At 44.0% G+C, this 18,465-nt stretch overlaps 1 protein-coding gene across 3 annotated transcripts in view; it reads right to left on the bottom strand.

Moving 5' to 3' along the window:
* DIS3L2 (DIS3 like 3'-5' exoribonuclease 2) overlaps nucleotides 1-18,465 on the bottom strand; it is a 391,634-nt gene that overhangs the window by 95,637 nt on the left and 277,532 nt on the right. For all 3 annotated transcript variants that reach the window (XM_036858529.1, XM_036858530.1, XM_036858528.1), the window contains exon 11: nucleotides 17,492-17,604. In XM_036858529.1, the coding sequence (XP_036714424.1) occupies nucleotides 17,492-17,604 (113 nt within the window). The remainder of the gene's footprint in view (nucleotides 1-17,491; nucleotides 17,605-18,465) is intronic.

The following is an 18,465-nucleotide window of genomic DNA, read 5'->3' as shown; positions in this document are numbered from 1 at the left end:
TCTGGGCTGTCTATTCTGTTCCATTGGTCTATGTGTCTGTTTTTATGCTAATACTATACTGTGTTGATTATTATAGCTTTGTAATCGAGTTTGAAATCAGAAGTGTGATGCCTCCAGTTTTGTTCTTCTTTCTCAAGATTGCTTTGGCTATTCAGGGTCTTTTGTGAATTCCATATGAATTTTAGGAGAGTTTTTTTCTATTTTTGTGAAAAATGCTATTGGAATTTTTATAGCGATTACACTGAATCTATAGATCACTTTGGGTGGTATGGGCAATTAAATGATATTAATTCTTCCAATCCAATAACACAGGGTATCTTCCTACTTATTTGTGTCTTCACCAATTTTCGCATCAATGTCTTAAAGTTTTCAATGTATAGGTATTTTACCTCCTTGGTTAAATTCCCAAGTATTTTATTGTTTTCGATGCTTTTGTGAGTCTGACTGCTTTCTTAATTTCTATATCACCTCTCATCTGTTAGGATGGCTATTATCAAAAAGACAAGAGATAACAAACGTTAGTGAGGTTGTGCAGAAAAGGGAACCCTTGTACGTTACTGGGGGGAATGTAAATTGGTACAGCCATTATAGAAAACAGTACTGGTGTGTATCCAAAAGAAATGGAATTGGTACTTTGAGGAGATATCTGCACTCCCATGTTCACTGCAGCATTATTCGCAAGAGCCAAGACATGGAAACAGCCTAAGTGTCTGTTGACAGTTGAATGGATAAAGAAAATGTGATACACACACACACACACATACACACTGAAATATTATTCAGCCATAAAAAGAAGGAAATCCTGCCATTTGTGACAACATGGATGAACCTGGAGGGCATTATGCTAAGTGAAACAAGCCTGACAGAGAACACAAATGCTGTATGTATCACTTATGTGTGGAATCTTTTATTTAAAAAAAAGCCGATTTCATAGAAACAGAGAGTAGAATGGTAGTTGCCAGGGGCTGGGGAGAGGGAGAATGGGAAGGTAGAGGTCAAATACTTTTACATACTTTCAGTTATAAGATGAATAATGTCTGAGGATCTAAGGTACAGCATGGGACTGTAGTTAATAACAGGGTATTGTATACTTGAAATTTGCTGAGGTAAATCTTAAGCATTCTAACCACAGACACAATAAGAGTTAACTATGTGAGGTGATGGACGTGTTAATTATCTTGATCATGGCAATCATTTCACAATGTACATGTATATCAAATCATCACATCATACACTCTAAAATTACACAATTATATTTGCCAATGATTCCTCAGTAAAGCTGGGGAAAATAAAAGAACCCAAGGGCTGAGTGTAAACTTGTGACATGGTTTCATCAGACTGAAACTGCTGAATCAATACTTCAGTAATTGAAAATACCACAACTGACCAAATCACATGTTGGAACATTAATAGAATACTCCAATAAAATATCACTGGGGACTTCCCTGGTGGCGCAGTGGTTAAGAATCCGCCTGCCAATGCAGGGGACATGGGTTCGAGCCCTGGTCCAGGAAGATCCCACATGCCGTGGAGCAACTAAGCCCATGCACCACAACTACTGAGCCTGCGCTCTAGAGCCCGCGAGCCACAACTACTGAAGCCTGCGTGCCACAACTACTGAAGCACAAGTGCCTAGAGCCTAAGCCACTGCAATGAGAAGCCGACGCACTGCAACAAAGAGTACGCCTGCTCACCAAAACTAGAGAAAGCCTGTGCACAGCAATGAAGACCCAACGCAGCCAAAAATAAATAAATAAAATAAATAAATTTATTAAAAAAAAATCACTGATTTGGGGGGAGGGGAATTGCTGAAGGTAGTGAAAAGGTACAAACTGCCAGTTATAAGATAAATAAATACTAGGGATGTAATGTGCAACGTGATAAATATAATGAACACTGCGTTATCTATGAAAGCTGTTAAGAGAGTAAATCCTAAGAGTTCTTGTCACAGGAAGGAAATACTTTTTCTATTTCTTTAATGCTGGATCTGTATGAGATGACGGATGCTCACTAAACGTACTGTGAGAATCATTCATAATATATGTAAGTCAAATCATTACGCTGGACACCCTGAACTTAGTTCGATATTTCAATTATATCAATATCTCAATAAAACTGGAAGAAAAAATAATCACTGAAAGATTCACAAATCCAGATTCCCTAGATGAACACTGCGGTCAACTAGTCACTCACTTTGCAGTTTTTTAAGCCCAAATTATTTCTTCCTTTTATTAATTTTCTATTCCATTATAAACTGATTCAATGGTATACTCTCTTAAATTAAAAAAAAAAAAAAAAGAGGAAATCCTCTTCAACTTATTTTCAAATCATGACTTACAGCTATCCTGGAATGTTATTTGTTTACTCTAAAATTCCAAAGACAAAATGAGTAAATCTACCTGGATGTCCTGAAGCTACTTCAGGCTCCCTCCCTCCTACCTTTAAATCTATTCCTTCTTCCATGTTTTTCTTGATTAATGGCATCATCATTCACCCCCACCTCCCAAACTAAAAACGGCAGCATTAACAGACATTTATCCAACGCACTTACTGTGGACCTCCTGGATTTGCAGTGTCAAGCAACACTTTCTAACACTCTGCTAAGTAATTTTGAAGTAACAGAGCAGCAGCTATGCACTAGCTGAGGTGAAGTTAGCTAGTTAAGTTTCTTTATCAGCAAAAACAAAACAAACCCCAGTGGTGTCCTACTCCGTGTGAGGTATCTGGACTTGTATTCTGTTTCAGTACAGTAAACAACCTTCGGTAAGGAAAAGTAAGTTCTAGAACTCACAGCCCACACCAGTAACAAACAGCTAATAATTATATGGCATTACTTGGCATTATTCTGAAGGATGCTGTATCTTTTGTATGTAAAACCTAATGACTACCTGAAGACTTCTGGTAACAGCTTTTATAAGGCAACTACTTTTGAAAAATTTTTCTTGCCATTGCTTTTGCATCGTTTGTTCAGATGACACTATATTCTCTGTTAACTTATTTAATGAGTATTCAAATGGGATCTAAATATTTAACATTTTCTTGCATGTATCAAGTGTTTTACAAAGTAACACATATTTACCTGCATAAACATACTGTACGAAATGGAGGAAATTTTAATACCATGATTGAACTGTAAAGATTTCACATAATTTCAGCCTTTGGACTAGGCTATGGACTGAACTCTGTCCCTCCCCCACCCCCCAAATTCCTACGTTGAAGCCCTGACCCTCAACGTGACTGTATTTGGAGGTGGGGTCTTTTGGTGGTAATTAAGGTTAAATGAGGTCGTAAGGGTGTGGCCCTGATCTGAAAAATAGAGAGATAACTCCCCCCTCCCTGCCCTGCACACACACAGAAAAAAAGGCCACGTGAGGACACAGCCCTCTACATGCCAGGAAGAGAGTCCTCACTAGGAACTGAATTGGCCAGCACCTTCATCTGGGACTTCTAGCCTCCAGAACTGTAGAAAAAAAAAAAAAGTCTGTTATTTAAACTGCCCAGTCTATGGTATACTGTGTGACAGCCCAAGCGGAATAAGACAGAATAAACTGAGTCTGTTGGGTGTGCACTGCTGGATTCTTCTCTGGGCTGCATTATCAGATAATTATACCAACTGCATTTCAGTAGCAGGTTGCTCTTGCCTTGCATGCCTGTAGTCCAGGGCTTAGTACCTTTTTTTACAGATAGTTAGTATTTCTTCTAAGGGTTCAAGGCAGTATCTTATTTTCAATCATAAAGCTGAACATCTGAGAATGTAACATATTTCCTGACTTCATGTTTTAGTGTTTGTGCAAAGAAAGTCATTGCAACTAAATGCAACGTGGTACCCTGGACTCAACCCTGGAACAGAAAGATAATTGGTGGAAAAACTGGTGAAATCCAAATAAAGTATGGATTTGGTTAATAGCAATGTTCCAATGTCAACTTCTTAGTTATGACAAATGTACCATGGTAATGCAAGATGTTAGCAAGGGGGAGAGCTGGCTGTGTGGTATATGGGACCTCTCTGTACTATCTTTGCAACTTTTCTGTAAATTTAAATTTATTTTAAAATAAAAGAGCTTATTAAAAAGAAAGCCACTGTTCTCACTACTTGATCTCCTAACTGTTATACATTTAAATATGGAAGACCTTTATGTTAATGAAATACAACCTGATCTATTTTTACATATTGGAGTTTGGAGTTAAGATCTTATTTGCAAACAAGGCCTTTACCACTAAAAAAAAAAAAGAAAAAAAAAAGTCTAAAGACCATTAACCAAAAGGGTGAGACCCAGACTCATCAGCAGCACATCTCAGGAAAAACAGCAAAGGCTTTGAAGCCAGGCAGACTTGGGGGTCTAATCCTGGGCCCACCATTTCCTGTGCAACTTGGGGAACCTAGTATAATTCTCTGAGTCTTGGTTCTCTTATTAGTAAAACAATATTGAAGATGCTCAATGAAAGCCAGCTCACTGGCCACCCCATGGTCTGCCAGGTCCTTTGGTCCCCTGGCTCAGACTTCCCTTCAGCCTTTGCCCTGGGGCCCCCCTCCCACGCAGTAACCAGAGCCACCAAGGCCTGCTTCCTGCTCCAGTTCGTGCACATGTTGTTCTCTCTTTCTGGAGCACCTTTCCGGAGGTTTTGCCAACTTTTGGATGTTCTGCCAACTTTGTACATTGTTTAAGATTCAGCTCATCAGCATCTCTGAAACACTTACCCAGATTCCCCTGGTTGGAGTACTCACCGTGTTTTGTATACTTCCTCCCCACGGCCCCTGTTCTTTCAAAAAGGACTTGAGGCAGTCCTGAACAGTCACTCACTGCATCCTCCCTGCTCTCTCATGTAAGAGCTTCTACAGCTCTTACACTCACCCTAATTGCTTCTTTATGTGCCTCTCTTCTCCACTAGACCATGGAATCTTCAGGAATGAGGACTGTTTCTCTCTATCCAGCACTTGACACACAGCAGGCACTTCTAGTTTACAAATGAATGACTTACTTTCACCCAGAATACAAATCACCTATTTTTTCTATGTTTACTGTTTATTCCATTACATAAAACATTTTATGAAATACTGATACATGGTAGACTCCTACTTAAACATCTTTACATAAGAATTTCACAGGCAGCTAGTATTTTAAGTACAAGATAAACTGTTTTGGCTATTCTCTCCTAAAACTATTGGTACACTCAGCTGCTGCCCAGGTTATAAACATTGCTTGATATCCTGTGTCTTACACAGAAGGAAACATTTTAATATTCACACTGCAATGGTCAGATGCCAAAGAATCCAAGTGCTCATGAAAAAGCTAAACGTTAAACCTTTTGGGGTAGTATAATTATGCCTAATTTTTAAAGGGCATTCCTTTTAATAATCTTTCACTAGATCTTGGGGCACGATTCAGATGGAATTCCGAGAAAACAGTCTTTATCTTTATGTCCATATAGTTTTGTAAATAGACTATTATTTCTCAAAAGAAAAGGAGTGAAGATGTTACAATTACATTTGTGGTTTGGCACGTCAGGGCCTCTCATGAATTGGGCCAGATTTCTGCCGGTGTCACTGGGACTGTGCCCCATGACACATGGCACTTGTGTCAAGTCCACAGCACAGCAGGGATCCCCATGGGAGGGGGACTGGAGAGACAAACAGCCACTCTCCATAAGCTGCTTCCTCAAATACGAGCTCTGTTATTTCAGGGAGACCCACCTAGACAACAGCATAGTGGTCCCCGCACCCTCATCAGCTACGTGAGATCTGCCACGGTGCCTGGAGAGACTCCGAGGCAGGGTCCTAAGTGCAGAACACAATGTATAACTGGAAAAGAGAAGCAAGGTCTCTCCGGCAGTTGAGAAACTGCTGGCCATCACCAGCATCGTGCGAATGCTTATGCGTTCCCCAACCCCCGGATAGCTCTCCCCAGTCATGGCTTTTCTGGCCCCCACTCAGCTTCACTACTCAGTGTGGACCACGTGGACAGTTCCTTCCAAGTTCTCAAACTCCCTCATTTTCCAACTCTGCAGACTCCACAACCACTCTTACAATCTGCCTTTCCTGCTTCTGCAAGTCATGGCTGAGCTGTGATGGAGAAAATCACCGGACCGAGTGGAGGAGGGTCACTCCCCTCCCTGCTACACCCCATCAGTTCCCCAGTCCTGTAGGTTCTGCATTCTAAATCTCTCAAATGAGTCTTTTCCTCTCCCTCTTCCACTGTTCAAGTGTGGACACCTTCGTCTCTCTTGGGATACATCCTAAGTCTCCTAAACCAGCAGCACAGTTCTAGAGTTGAAATTATTCTGGTTAAGATTTCCTTATTATTCTGCAGACTTTTGCATCTTCTTACTAAATTCCATCCAATGACAATCTGCAATCCCATTTATATTAGGACACGTTGCCTTTATCTTCCCCAATATTTGATGAGCTGAATTCAGTAATTTGATTTTTTGCTTGTCCTGTTAATGAGGAAAGGCCCAAACATCTTCAATAAGGCCAAGGGGTCTCAAGAGGAAGTCGGCAGAGGGCCTGCAGACCCCATCTCCAAGGAGACAGCAGAGATACCAGTGGGAAGCTAAGCTCTCCCAGGTGCCTAGCCCTGTTCTTTGCCGTGCAATATGGATTGCTAGATTGGGAGGGGATGCAATCTGGGGGTGAATGTGAATGCTCCTTGTTCAGGATGCCCATTCTGGCCCCAGGCTGAAGACATCTATTACTCTAGTTCTCCTGGGGTCTCCAGTTGGACACCACCATATTGGTCTACTCTCCTAAGATTCCGTGAGCAAAGATCCCTGTCTGTTTTGGGGTGGTTACTCAAAGCCTCAAGGGGCCATGACTGAGGGAAAGGGCCCTGATACTGATAACAATTTTCCTATCTCTGGCCTCACTGTTCTTCAACCACACAGCCGCTAAGGTGATTTTCTATCTTAGTCAAAGAACATGATGTCACTTCTCTACCTGACCTCAAGATGAAACCCAAGCTCCTTAGCCTGCCACCCCAGGCCTCTCTTTGTAACTTCATCTCTTGGCTCCCCCTGCAGCTCAGACCCCAGCAATTCCAAACTACATACTGTTCCTTGGACGTTCCATGCTTTTTCTAGCCTCTGCCTGGAATGCCCTCTCCACCTACTTTTGTCTACCTAGAAATTTTCTACTCAAAATTAGAAACACTGCTCAAAAATCAATTGCTTTGTGAAGGCTTCCTGGCTCTTGCAGAAGCTCCTCTCCCACCACCAATCCAGGCAGATACAACTTCTCTCTCCTCTGTGATACATCCTCACCTTGGAGCACTTCTGCAACTACAAGTAGGCCAGTGTATAGTAATTGTTACATGCCCGCCTCCCCTGATTTCTCCAGGGCAAGATCACCATCTCTCTCATCTTTATAGACCAGGCACCTGGCACACAGCTGGTACTCAATAAATGCTCACTGGATGAAGACTGGTAGCACTTTAGGTAGCAGAAAAGGAAAGGGGCTTAAAGGGTGCTAAGGCTTCTCATGCATGTTTCAGGGCCAGAATCAAAGTTGGGTGAGGACAGAGCTTAAAAGCTGGTCATGGAAAAAAAGGACACTGATGATAGGACACTGACTTTCTAAGCATTCTGGATTCGGGCTTAGGAGAACTGAGAGAAACTGATCATTTAGGTAAATTGCCCAAGGCAGCTGGGTGGGGGTACCAACAGGACTAAAATCTTATGTTAGCCTCAGAGAGCAGAAACATCTGCTAAAGCCACAGCGGGCGAGCTGGCCAAGTTCAGCAGCAGGTTAGCCAGGACAGCCCTGTGACCAGCAGAAAGGGCCACAGAGGGGAGAGATCAATCATCCAGGCAGAAAGGAACAGGAGGGAATAGCAGCGACATAGGGGCTGTAACAGCTCAAGGAGGCCAGACGCCAACAACCCACTGGGGGTTCTCCAGTGCCCGGAGGGGCTGCAGGGCCCCCCCCCACTGCCCCTTTCTGCCCAGGCCTTTGCTGGCTCCCAAACCTCCCTCACACCCTCAGTGCCCACTGGCTGTCAGAGCCGGAGAACTTGGGGAGTTTTGCTCCTGGTCTCTGAGGACTTTGAGGTTTTAACAATAAGGTACACTCAGCTAGCTCCCCACTCACATGCTGAAACAACTTAAAGGAAGGAGATAATCCATTTGCCAGCCAACATCTCTGTTTAAAGAGTTTTCTTTTTCATATCAACCCTTCCATGAATTCCAAATTTGATCAATTCTTTGCTACACAGTTTGACATTAACAAAACATCAACACCCTGACAACATGCTGGGGTCATAAACGAACATCTTAAAACTCTTTGGACTCCACATTAAGACGGGCTTCCAATCCCAATCTTTGATCTCTATTATAAAGCAGTACCAATAAAATATCGTAGAGATTTATGGGCGAACTTTCATTTGAGCTGTTTCACACCTAAAATAACACGAGTGCCTGGGCCAACAGGCAGAAAATTTAGGTTTAGGTTTCAGCTATTTAGGTTTCCTCTCACTTTTAAAACTTATTCACTTATTTTTTAAAAATTACCTTTAATTTAACAGTTACATTGTATTTTCCTCTCAGAGAAGATAGCTTGGAAGTATTAACTGGCTAGATGTTGTGCCCTTCTGAGGACAGGCCTAAATTCAGGCAGACAGCTGTCCCCTATCCTGATAGCTATCTACCTTTTGTCAAAAAGAGTGTTTTTCCACAGGATTTAAATGGACAATATATAGATTTATCTTTTCTCCTGAGTACACCCTATTGTTAATAAGAGTAACCAAATATGTATTAGTTTGAGTAAAATCCCAACAAAAAGAATTTCATTTAAAAGACAGTATGATGATATTTGGACAGCAAGATGGTATTTGGACCCAAGATCTGTTTCACTGTATACTGTACTAATCTATGGGATAATTTCCCAAATCAAGCTTAGATTGTAATTCTGACATCAGACACTTATAGGTCAGCGACACTGAATGAAAAGAAACCAATGCCACAGTCCCTTTAGATGGGAAATCAACCGGCATCCCCACCCCCATCCCCCAACACACACACTCCCTCCCTCGTCTGATGAAGTTGGGAGAAATGATTCCGCCAAATGAGAAAGAGAGAACCTGGAGGAGGGGAAAGCAGCTCATCCAGCTTTCAAGAAGACTTTTACAGGCAAAGTAAAGTGAAAACAGCAGAAAAGTTCCTGGACACTGTCCTTGAAGAAACACAAATGAGTAGGAAGGTCAGAGTAGTGGTTCAAAGGAATCAGAATGCACAGCTGCTGCTGCCCAAGGCTGTGGGCTGGCGCCATTCACTATGCCAAGCTGGGGGCAGTGCCGGGCAGCAGGAGCCTGTAGCCGCTCGGGAGCATAGGGGTCCTTCCTCCATTCAGCTCCCCATTTCCAGAGCTTAAGAGAAGAGTCCCAACTCTGCATTCCCAAAGAGAAATTCTAGAACTATGACAATCACGAAACCAAAGGAAAGAGAAGAGCAAAGGAAACAGGCTTAGTTATTTAACCCAATTTTATTTTTCTCATTTTCTGAATTTGAAACGTAATTCCTGGCTATAAAAGGAGAGTGCGGAGCTAGATAAGAGAAAGCCACCTGCTCTGAAGAAAAACCTCGAATTGTGCCGAAATTTCTTAAATATTTGAATCCATATGGGGAGAACGCTTCACGTTTATTCACTTTATGTGGTCTGATTGCTACTTCTATTTCTCTTTCCACCATAACGTTATAGTTTTTGTAGATAAAAGGGATTTTAAAGTCTTATCCCCCTTCCCTAAGAGGCCCTGGGCCAAAGGCTGGATTTAGCCAACTGCATTTTGGGGCAGGAGGTGTGGATGGGATGTCTCCAACCTGAGGTTACATGAAGTGTAGTCAATGTACAAATATCAGAGCTGTGTCCTCTGGGGGGCCAAGCTATGAGTGAGCTACCTGGATTCTGATGTGGCTCCTTTGCCTGATTAGGCTGGTTATATATACTAAAAGGAGCCAGAGTGGAGTAAAAGTCACTCCCCAGAAAGCTTCAAAATAAAAACATATTTTTATTTAAGTATTATACATACACACACACGCACACACACACACACACACACACATACGCACAAGTCATAAAGGAGAAGCTTGACGCCTTTTCACAAACTCAACACTGGTGTCATCAGTGCCCAGATCAAGAATCATTAGAGGTTCCCCCACCAGATGGGCCCTTTTCCCCCAAGGGTAGTCACTCTCCTGACTTCTAGCTTTGCTTGTGTTGGAACTTTATATAAATGGACTCATACAGTGTTTACTCGTGTCTGGTTTCCTTCACCATTATGTTTGTGTGTGGAGCTGTCATTTGTTCATTCTCATTGTTGTATTGCATCCCACTGAGTGAACATACCACAAATTATTTGTTCATTCTATAGCTGACGGTACTGAATAGCTTCTAGTTTTTTGGCTACTTTGCATAGTGTTGCAATGAACATTCTTACACATTCTTTTTGTAACACATGCATGCATTTCTGTTAGGTATATACCCAGAAGCAGAACGGCTGGGCCACAAAGTGTGTACATACATTCAACTTTAAAAGATACTGCCTGTCTTACTATGTTCAGACTGCTATAATAAAACTATCATAGACTGGGTGATTTAAACAACACACACTTATTTCTCACTGTTCTGGGGCTCGGAAATCCAAGATCAAGGTGATGGCAGACTCAGTGTCTAGAGAGGGCCCGTTTCCTGGTTCACAGATGGCGCCTTCCTGCGGTACCCTCACATGGTGATGAGAGTGCTCTCTGGGGTCTCTTTTATATGGGCACTAATCCCATTCATGAGGGCTCCACCCTTGACCTAATCACCTCCCAAAGGCCCTGCCTCCTAAGATCATCACATTAGGGGTTAGGATTTCAAGATATGAATTTGAGGGGGACACAAACATTCAGTCCATAACACTATCAGTTTTCCAAAGTGGTTGCACCAATTTGCCTTCCCTGCAGCAGTGAGAGTTCCCACTACTCCACATCCTCGTGGATACTTGGTGTTATCTTTTTTTAAAAAAAATATTTATTTATTTATTTGTTTGTTTGGCTGTGCTGGGTCTTAGTTGCAGCACGTGGGATCTTTGTTGCCGCGTGTGGGATCTTTTTTTTTTTTTTTTGTTGCGGCATTGGGATCTTTAGTTGCAGCATGCAAGATCTTTCAGTTGTGGCATGTGGGATCTTTTTGTTTTGTTTTGTTTTTAGTCGTGGTATGTGGGATCTACTTCCCTGACCAGGGATTGAACCCAGGCCCCCTGCACTGGGAGCACGGAGTCTTAACCACTGGACCACCAGGGAAGTGCCTAAATGTCTTTATTTTCGCTATCCTGTGGGTTGTGCAGATTTCTGAGGTGGGAGCTGGGTTCTCTTTCTCACACCTTTCCTAGTAGAGTAAATGCCAATTAGTTGTGACATTCCCAGGTATCACAAGCTAGAAGACACTTGGGCTCCCTGCCTCAGGCTGTCCATCAAGTGTTGGTAAGGTGGATACAATGTGGAGGAGCAGACACAGTTGGCAGGAAGGCACTGAGAGGTGGGTGAAGTTGGCAGGCCAGGGATTCAATGACTGTTGGCACTTCCAAAGACCCAGAGTATTGGTACTAACAGATGGTTTGTGCGTACTGAAGAGGACAGTCAAACGGCATCTTCCACATGAACGTCTCACGAGACCCAGGCCTGACTGACACATTCTTGGCCCATCAGAAATGCAGGCTCCTCCGAAGTAACCCAGTTACTTAAGGAACCCGAGTTCCTTAGCTACTCGCTGGCTACCCCGTGCCGGGGAAGCTCGGAAGTTGAGGTTACAGTTACTACGAATGAGGATATTAAACAAATGAGTGGAGACAACTGTGGACAAGGAAGGCCATCAGTAGAAAGGGGTGTAACAGTAACAATAATTCTTCTAGTCCCAGGTTAACAGGTCTTGTCTGGTTGTGAGTGAAGGTTAGGTGGATATGAACTTGAAAAATGTTGAACAGGCCCTGCAAAAATATAAACACAAACTAAAGGCCAGCACTGTCCATATGGATGACAATGGAATGGTGATGGCTCCAGCTTCATGGCCATGGGAGGGGAGGTTAGGGAGGAAGCCTCATGTGCTGACGTTCCGTGATGTGTGTGGGTAACACGTTTGTGCTGCATTCCCTTAAGCCACGTATATCCGCCCACAGCTTGGGCACCGGTGTCGTAGACATTGTGAGGGATGGGGGTCAAACAGAAGTTCTTAACACAGCATTTAGGTTTGACGAGGTCACAGAGGCCAGATAGGGGCATAGTTGCTCTGAAACAAGCTAAGTCATTGGGGTAGAACATCCCCTGCTCAGATGAGGATAAAGCTTCCCATTCTTATTGAGAGATGACTGAAAGTTCTGGATCTTTTAGGTATCACTGTGCACAGAGGTCACCTATCACTGGTAACACCCTGTTAATTATAACTGGGTTTGGATGATCATGCAGCTTCCGACCCAGAATTTCACAGCTTAATAATCAACTCCATCTCCCTCTCCTCCTGTATTCTCATTTCTGGAATGGCCAAAAATGAACGGTGCTTCTGAGCACCCAGTATAAATGACAGGCAAAGCTGAACCCCTGAAGAAAGCAGATGTCCAATTCTCGTGGAGCAGGTGGAGCTCTCGGGTTTTGATTACATGTTCTAGGTTGCAGTGATCCAGAAAGTACTGTTATGGGGCAGGGGAGAGGAGGTGCTAGGTTTCCCTAGGGAGGGCCTCCACTGGATTGAACAGATGATAGCTCTGGCTCCCGTTTGGGACAATGCACACCAGAGCCAGCACTCCCTGGAGAGGGAGTAGAGGCTTCCAGACAGGACAACCTCCACCATGGGGTTGAAGACATCGCTGTCAACCGCTGGCTGACCAAGATGGCGGAGCCAAACTTGGGCCACAGGCCACAGGATCTCCAGCCCCTAAAGGACATGGCTGCAGTCAAGGCCTAGAAGAGTCCCGTTCTCCCGCCTTTAAAATTAAAAAAAAAAAAAAAAAATAGACTTTACCTTTTTAGAGCAGTTTTAGGTTTACAGCAAAATTGAGCAGAAGTTACAGAGATTTCCCATATCCCCCCCCACCCCCATGCACAGTCCCATTATCAACATTCCTACCAGAGTGGTCCATTTGTTATAACTGATGAATCTGCACTGACATATCATTATCACCCGAAGTCCATAGTTTACATTAGGGGTCATTCTTGGTGTTTTACCTTCTATGAATTTGGACAAGTGTATAGTGAGAAGTATCTACCATTATATCATCATACAGAGTAGTTTCACTTCCTAAAAATCCTCTGTGCTCTACTTACTCTACTTACCCTCTCTGCTAGTCCCTGGCGGTTGCTGATCTTTTCACTGCCTTCATAATTTTCACTTTTCTAGAAAGTCATATAGTTGGGATCTTACAGTACGTAGCCTTTGAAGACTGGCTTCTTTCACTTAGTAATTTATATTTAAGGTTCCTATGGAGGAACCATGTCTTTTCATGGTTTGATAGTTGGTTTCTTTTTAGTGCCAAATAATAGTCCATTGTTTGGATGTACCACAGTTTATCCATTCACCTACTGATGGACATTTTGGAGGTTGCTTCCAAATTTTAGAAAATAAGAATAAAGCTGCTATAATCACCCATGTGCAGATTTTTGCATGGACATACATTTTGAACTCCTTTGGGTAAAAACAAAGAGTGCAATTACTAGATCATATGGTAAAAATATGTTTAGTTTTATAAGAAACTGCCAAACTTTCTTCCAAACTGGCTGTACCATTTTGCATTGTCATAAGCAATGAATGCGTTCCTGTTGCTCCACATCTTTGCCAGCATTTGGTGTTGTCAGTGTTCTGGACTTTGGCCAGTCTAACAGGAGTGTAGTAGCATCATTACTATTTTAGTTTACATTCCTCTAATGACATATGATGTGGAGCACCTTTGCATATGTTTATTTGCCATCTGTATACCTTCTTTGGTGAAGTATCTATTAAGGTCTCTTGCCTATTCTTAAATGGGTTGTTCATTTTCTTATTGTTGAATTTTAAGAGTTCTCTGTATATTTTGGCTAATAGTCCTTTATCAGATGTGTCTTTTGCAAATTTCCTCCAAGTCTATGGCTTATCTCTTCATTCTCTTGACAGTGTCTTTTGCAGAGCATAAATTTTTAATTTTAATTAAGTCCAGCTTATCAATTCTTTCTTTCATAGATTGTGCCTTTGGTGTTGTATCTAAAAGGTCATTACTGGACTTCCCTGGTGGCGCAGTGGTTAAGAATTGCCTGCCAATGCAGGGGACACGGGTTCGATCCCTGGTCTGGGAAGATCCCACATGCCGTGGAGCAACTAAGCCCATGCGCCACAACTACTGAGCCCACGCACCACAACTACTGAAGCTCACCCACCCTAGAGCCCATGTGCTGCAACTACTGAGCCCATGTGCTGCAACTACTGAAGCCCTCACACCTAGAGCCCGTGCTCCGCAACAAGAGAAGCCACTGCAATGAGAAGGCCGCACACCACAATGAAGAGTAGCCCCTGCTCGCCACAACTAGAGAAAGCCTGCACGCTGCGATGAAGACCCAACGCAGCCAAAAATAAGTAAACATTAAATAAATAAATAAATAAATAAATAAATAAATAAATAAATAAAAGGTCATTGCCAAACCAAGGGCATCTAAAATTTCTCCAATGTTATCTTCTAGGAGTTTTATAGTTTTACATTTCACATTGAGGTCTGTGATTCATTTTGAGTTAATTTTTGTCTCTTCCCTTCTGAGAGGTTAGTTATTGCGGTGGACAGATTGGAAATGTAAGAGGAACTTGGTAAATGCTAGAAATCCTAGGAACTTTTGGACTGTCCCGGAAAACTTCCGTTCTAGAACTGCCAACACCTTCGTGGGCACCACATAGGCACTTTGCTGGAACTGGAGTCCAGGGATTGTAGAACATACCCCTCCTGAGGCTGGCATGAAGATTGCTGGTGTAAGTGGTCCAGGACCATGTACGTAAGTGGGGGAGTAATGGATCTGTACAAGGCAGGGTTGGGGAAATGAATGGTGATTCCATTGTGCAGCAACCCTTCTGCTCAGTAGAGATTCTGTGCTTTTATTGCTAGCAGACGGCTGGACCACTCAAAGGCCAAATGACATGGTCTGTTGGACCTGGCAGAGGTATGTATGGAAGTCCATCTTCCACATGTCACACATGCTGCCAGGTATGGCTGAGGTGCCAGGAGTCCTAATCCTGTGCCTCAGAGCACAGCAACAGAAGGTCTTGGGTTTATGGAATGGGTGAAAACCTTAGATGATGGCCGTGTTGAAGCTGTGGTAGTTCTGGCAGAAGTGGGCTCCACAGGCAAGAGGGAGAGGCTAAGAAACCCTTGACACAAGTTGATGCCTCTATTTGTAGAGAGCCTTGGTTTCAGACTTGGAACGAAACTGTACTGTAATAGCTGGGTGAACTTACAAGCCTTGGGCCCCAGGCCGATCATGCGTTTGGAATATGGTTCCTCTGTCTTTGTGTCTGAATAGACCCCTGGCAGATGGTATATTCCAGGAAATGATGTGATGGGGAGGTGGGAGGTATGGCGGTGGTGCCACAGGGTCATCCAGGAGAACCGATGTGAAGAAGTCAGTGACAGTTTTCAGATCTCTAGCTAGGAAAAAAAACAGAACCCAGGAGAACACTGCCTCTTAAAAAGATCTGCTACCACCCTTAGCATTGCCAAGATGACATTAGTCTTTCCCTACGGCCATGGCCCAGTCATGATAAAAGCATGGGGTCAGGTTCCTGGGACTCTAGGGGTGGGGCATTTCCAGAGTGAGCAGCACACAGACCCCCTGGTGGCCTGCTTGCCAGGGTCTAGACAGCACGTCCACAAAAGGGCCAGTGCATACCGGAAAAGAGCAGGAAGCGGGGGTTCACGTGTTCAGGGGCATGAGTTTCCCAAGCCCTTGTTTTGAAGGGGTGGTAGTGAAGAGAGGTCAGCAATAACTAAGAGCAGGGGAATGCTGTCCTGCAGATGTGTCTCAATGCTGTGCCAAGATCTGCAGGTTCATAAAGGTCAGGGGCTCAGAGAACCGCCTTTCCAGGGCCTCTCCAGGATCCCTATGCTGCTGGCGTTCTCAAACCTACAGCCTGGCACCCCACTAGATACTTCCATCCGGAGCAGGCAGCAGGCTGAATTTTCCCAGGAGTTAGAGAGGCAGGACCCCAAAGCACAGTGGCCTCCCAGGACATGCTGTGAGTGAGGGCAGTGCTCAGAGACTGGCTTTTCCTCTGCCAGCTGTGTGGGCACACAGGCGTGCTGGCAGTGGGAGCTGCCAGTCAGAGCAGGCAGTGGAGGGAGACTGGGTAGCTGTCTCCTTTCTCTAGGTGATGACATTTGGAAGTTCCCAGAATGGAGCCGGTTTGGCACCTGGGCTGCTTTCTCGCCCCTGAGAGACGGGGCCAGGTAAAGGGCTCCCAGCTGCCAGAAGGCCACGGGATATGTGGGTAGATGGAGGGGATATACCTCTCACCTAAGTGCAGTCAAAGTGCAAACATCAGAAGTCATGTCCAAGGGCATGGGAGGAGGGAAGGTTCAAGCCAGTGTATGTAGCAATCCAAAACTGGATCACCGGATTCAAGGAAGTTAGGAGGTGAAAGTCATGATACAGTCAGTGATGTAAGATGAGCCAAATAAGCAGATGAACAGACTGTCAAATGGAGGAGGAAGAAGCCTGGAGAAGAATTCATGAGCTCTAGTGGGGGAATAACTCAGGTATGGTCTTTCATTCACCACCAGGCCTAGGGCAGTGCCTGGCAGATGACTGGTGCTCATCATTAAATACTTGTCAAAGGAGGTCTAGAGAGACTCGGTGACTTACCAAGAGAGGCAACATCAGGACTAAGAGGAAAAGCCCAGACTTGGCTCCCTTTGCTTCTGCATCTCTGGGATGTACCAGGTTATCTTGTAAAGGGCAGGTCAAGAGCAGATCAGCCCCCACTCTTCACACCAGAGTTCGAAACTTTTTCTTAAAAGGCCACTAGTAAATTTTCATTCCATTCTCCTACAGTAGTGTGACGTCACCTCAGACATTACATAAATGAATGGGTGTGACTGTATGGCAATAAGACTTTATAAGAACTGTGAACGGTGTGGGCGGAGTTTGCTGAAGCCCCACTTTGGAACACAGTTTGAAAGTTCCTCGTTTCTTTCTGAAGCTGACCACTTGTCTGAGTTACTTATATGGCAGGGCCAGTCTGAAGGCCTGAGATGAGTTCCTGTGTCCTGCCTTGAGAACGCCTCAGTTTGGCTCCTCTTGAACATACAAGGGCCTAACAGGAAAACATACAATAACCGAGGGCAAACACCTTCCCAGGGAAAACCATTTTTTAAAGATCTCATTAGATGTGAGAAAAGATGTTCAGACAAGATTGCTGTCCCTCATGAATGTTTTTAAGGAGAAACAAACAAACAAACAAAGGAAGATGATTAAATAGAAGCACGTCTTTCAATCCAAGAAACTGGAAACTGATTTTTACCTTCTGAACCAAGTAGACACTTGTAGCTCTCTCAGCAGCCACTTTATCCAGACTGGATCCCTCAGGAACAAAGTAACTGACGTCAGCGATGTGAACTCCCACTTCAAAGTTGCCTGTAGATGCACAAGAAGGTTGATCAGCCCGGAATGGAAGGCAAGGGCAATCCCTCCTGGGAATCCATCCCGAGAAGGCATGTCCCTCCCAGAGGCCACAGGGCTTGGAGTACAGGCTGCCATTTTCAGGCTGGCCCTGTGCTCCACCTACCCACTGCGGTGCCTGCTATATTTACTTTCCTCATTGTACGCCAACAGATGATGAGATTTTTATCCCATTAACCATTAACCACTTTTATCCCATTAATCATTTATCACATTAAAAATTTTTACAAGTGTTTACCATTTCTAAAGGCTTCTTGTCTTTGAGTAAACATCAGTAGACTTGTAAAAGAAGACTCATTTTGGATGACCACAAATCCTTACAGCTCACTAGAAGGAATTAATGCCTAAATCCTGCAGACCCTGCCCCTGAAAGCACTGCCCTTCCCGTCTATCCCAGCCACAGCCTTTCCTCAGCCCCACTGCTGGCCTTCCTACCTTGATTCCATCCCCTGCCACCTAGCCCTCCACACTACTGCTAATACCCCTCTCGTAACCGTGGGTGTGGTGATGTCGCCCCTTAGCCTGTCACTCATGCCCGTGCACGGGCCCGCCTCAGTCCACCTCGCCAGCCTTACGGCTTATCCGCCACATGCTCTCTATGCAGCTGTCACGGGAAACTGCTTTCCATTCCCAGAACGTATCTTACCTCATCCCATTCAGGTGCTTGCTTGGCTCATGCTTTTCCTTACACTTGGGATAATAATCACAACAGGATCTGCCCATCAAAATCCTTCTTACCTTATAAGGGTCAACTGAAAGAGAATCCCAGGACAAGAAGAGATTCTCTGCCCTCTGTTTCCCCTAACTATACTGTTA

This window comes from Balaenoptera musculus, chromosome 7, assembly GCF_009873245.2.
Source record: "Balaenoptera musculus isolate JJ_BM4_2016_0621 chromosome 7, mBalMus1.pri.v3, whole genome shotgun sequence".
NCBI lineage: Eukaryota > Metazoa > Chordata > Mammalia > Artiodactyla > Balaenopteridae > Balaenoptera > Balaenoptera musculus.
This window is presented reverse-complemented; position numbering and strand designations above follow the sequence as displayed.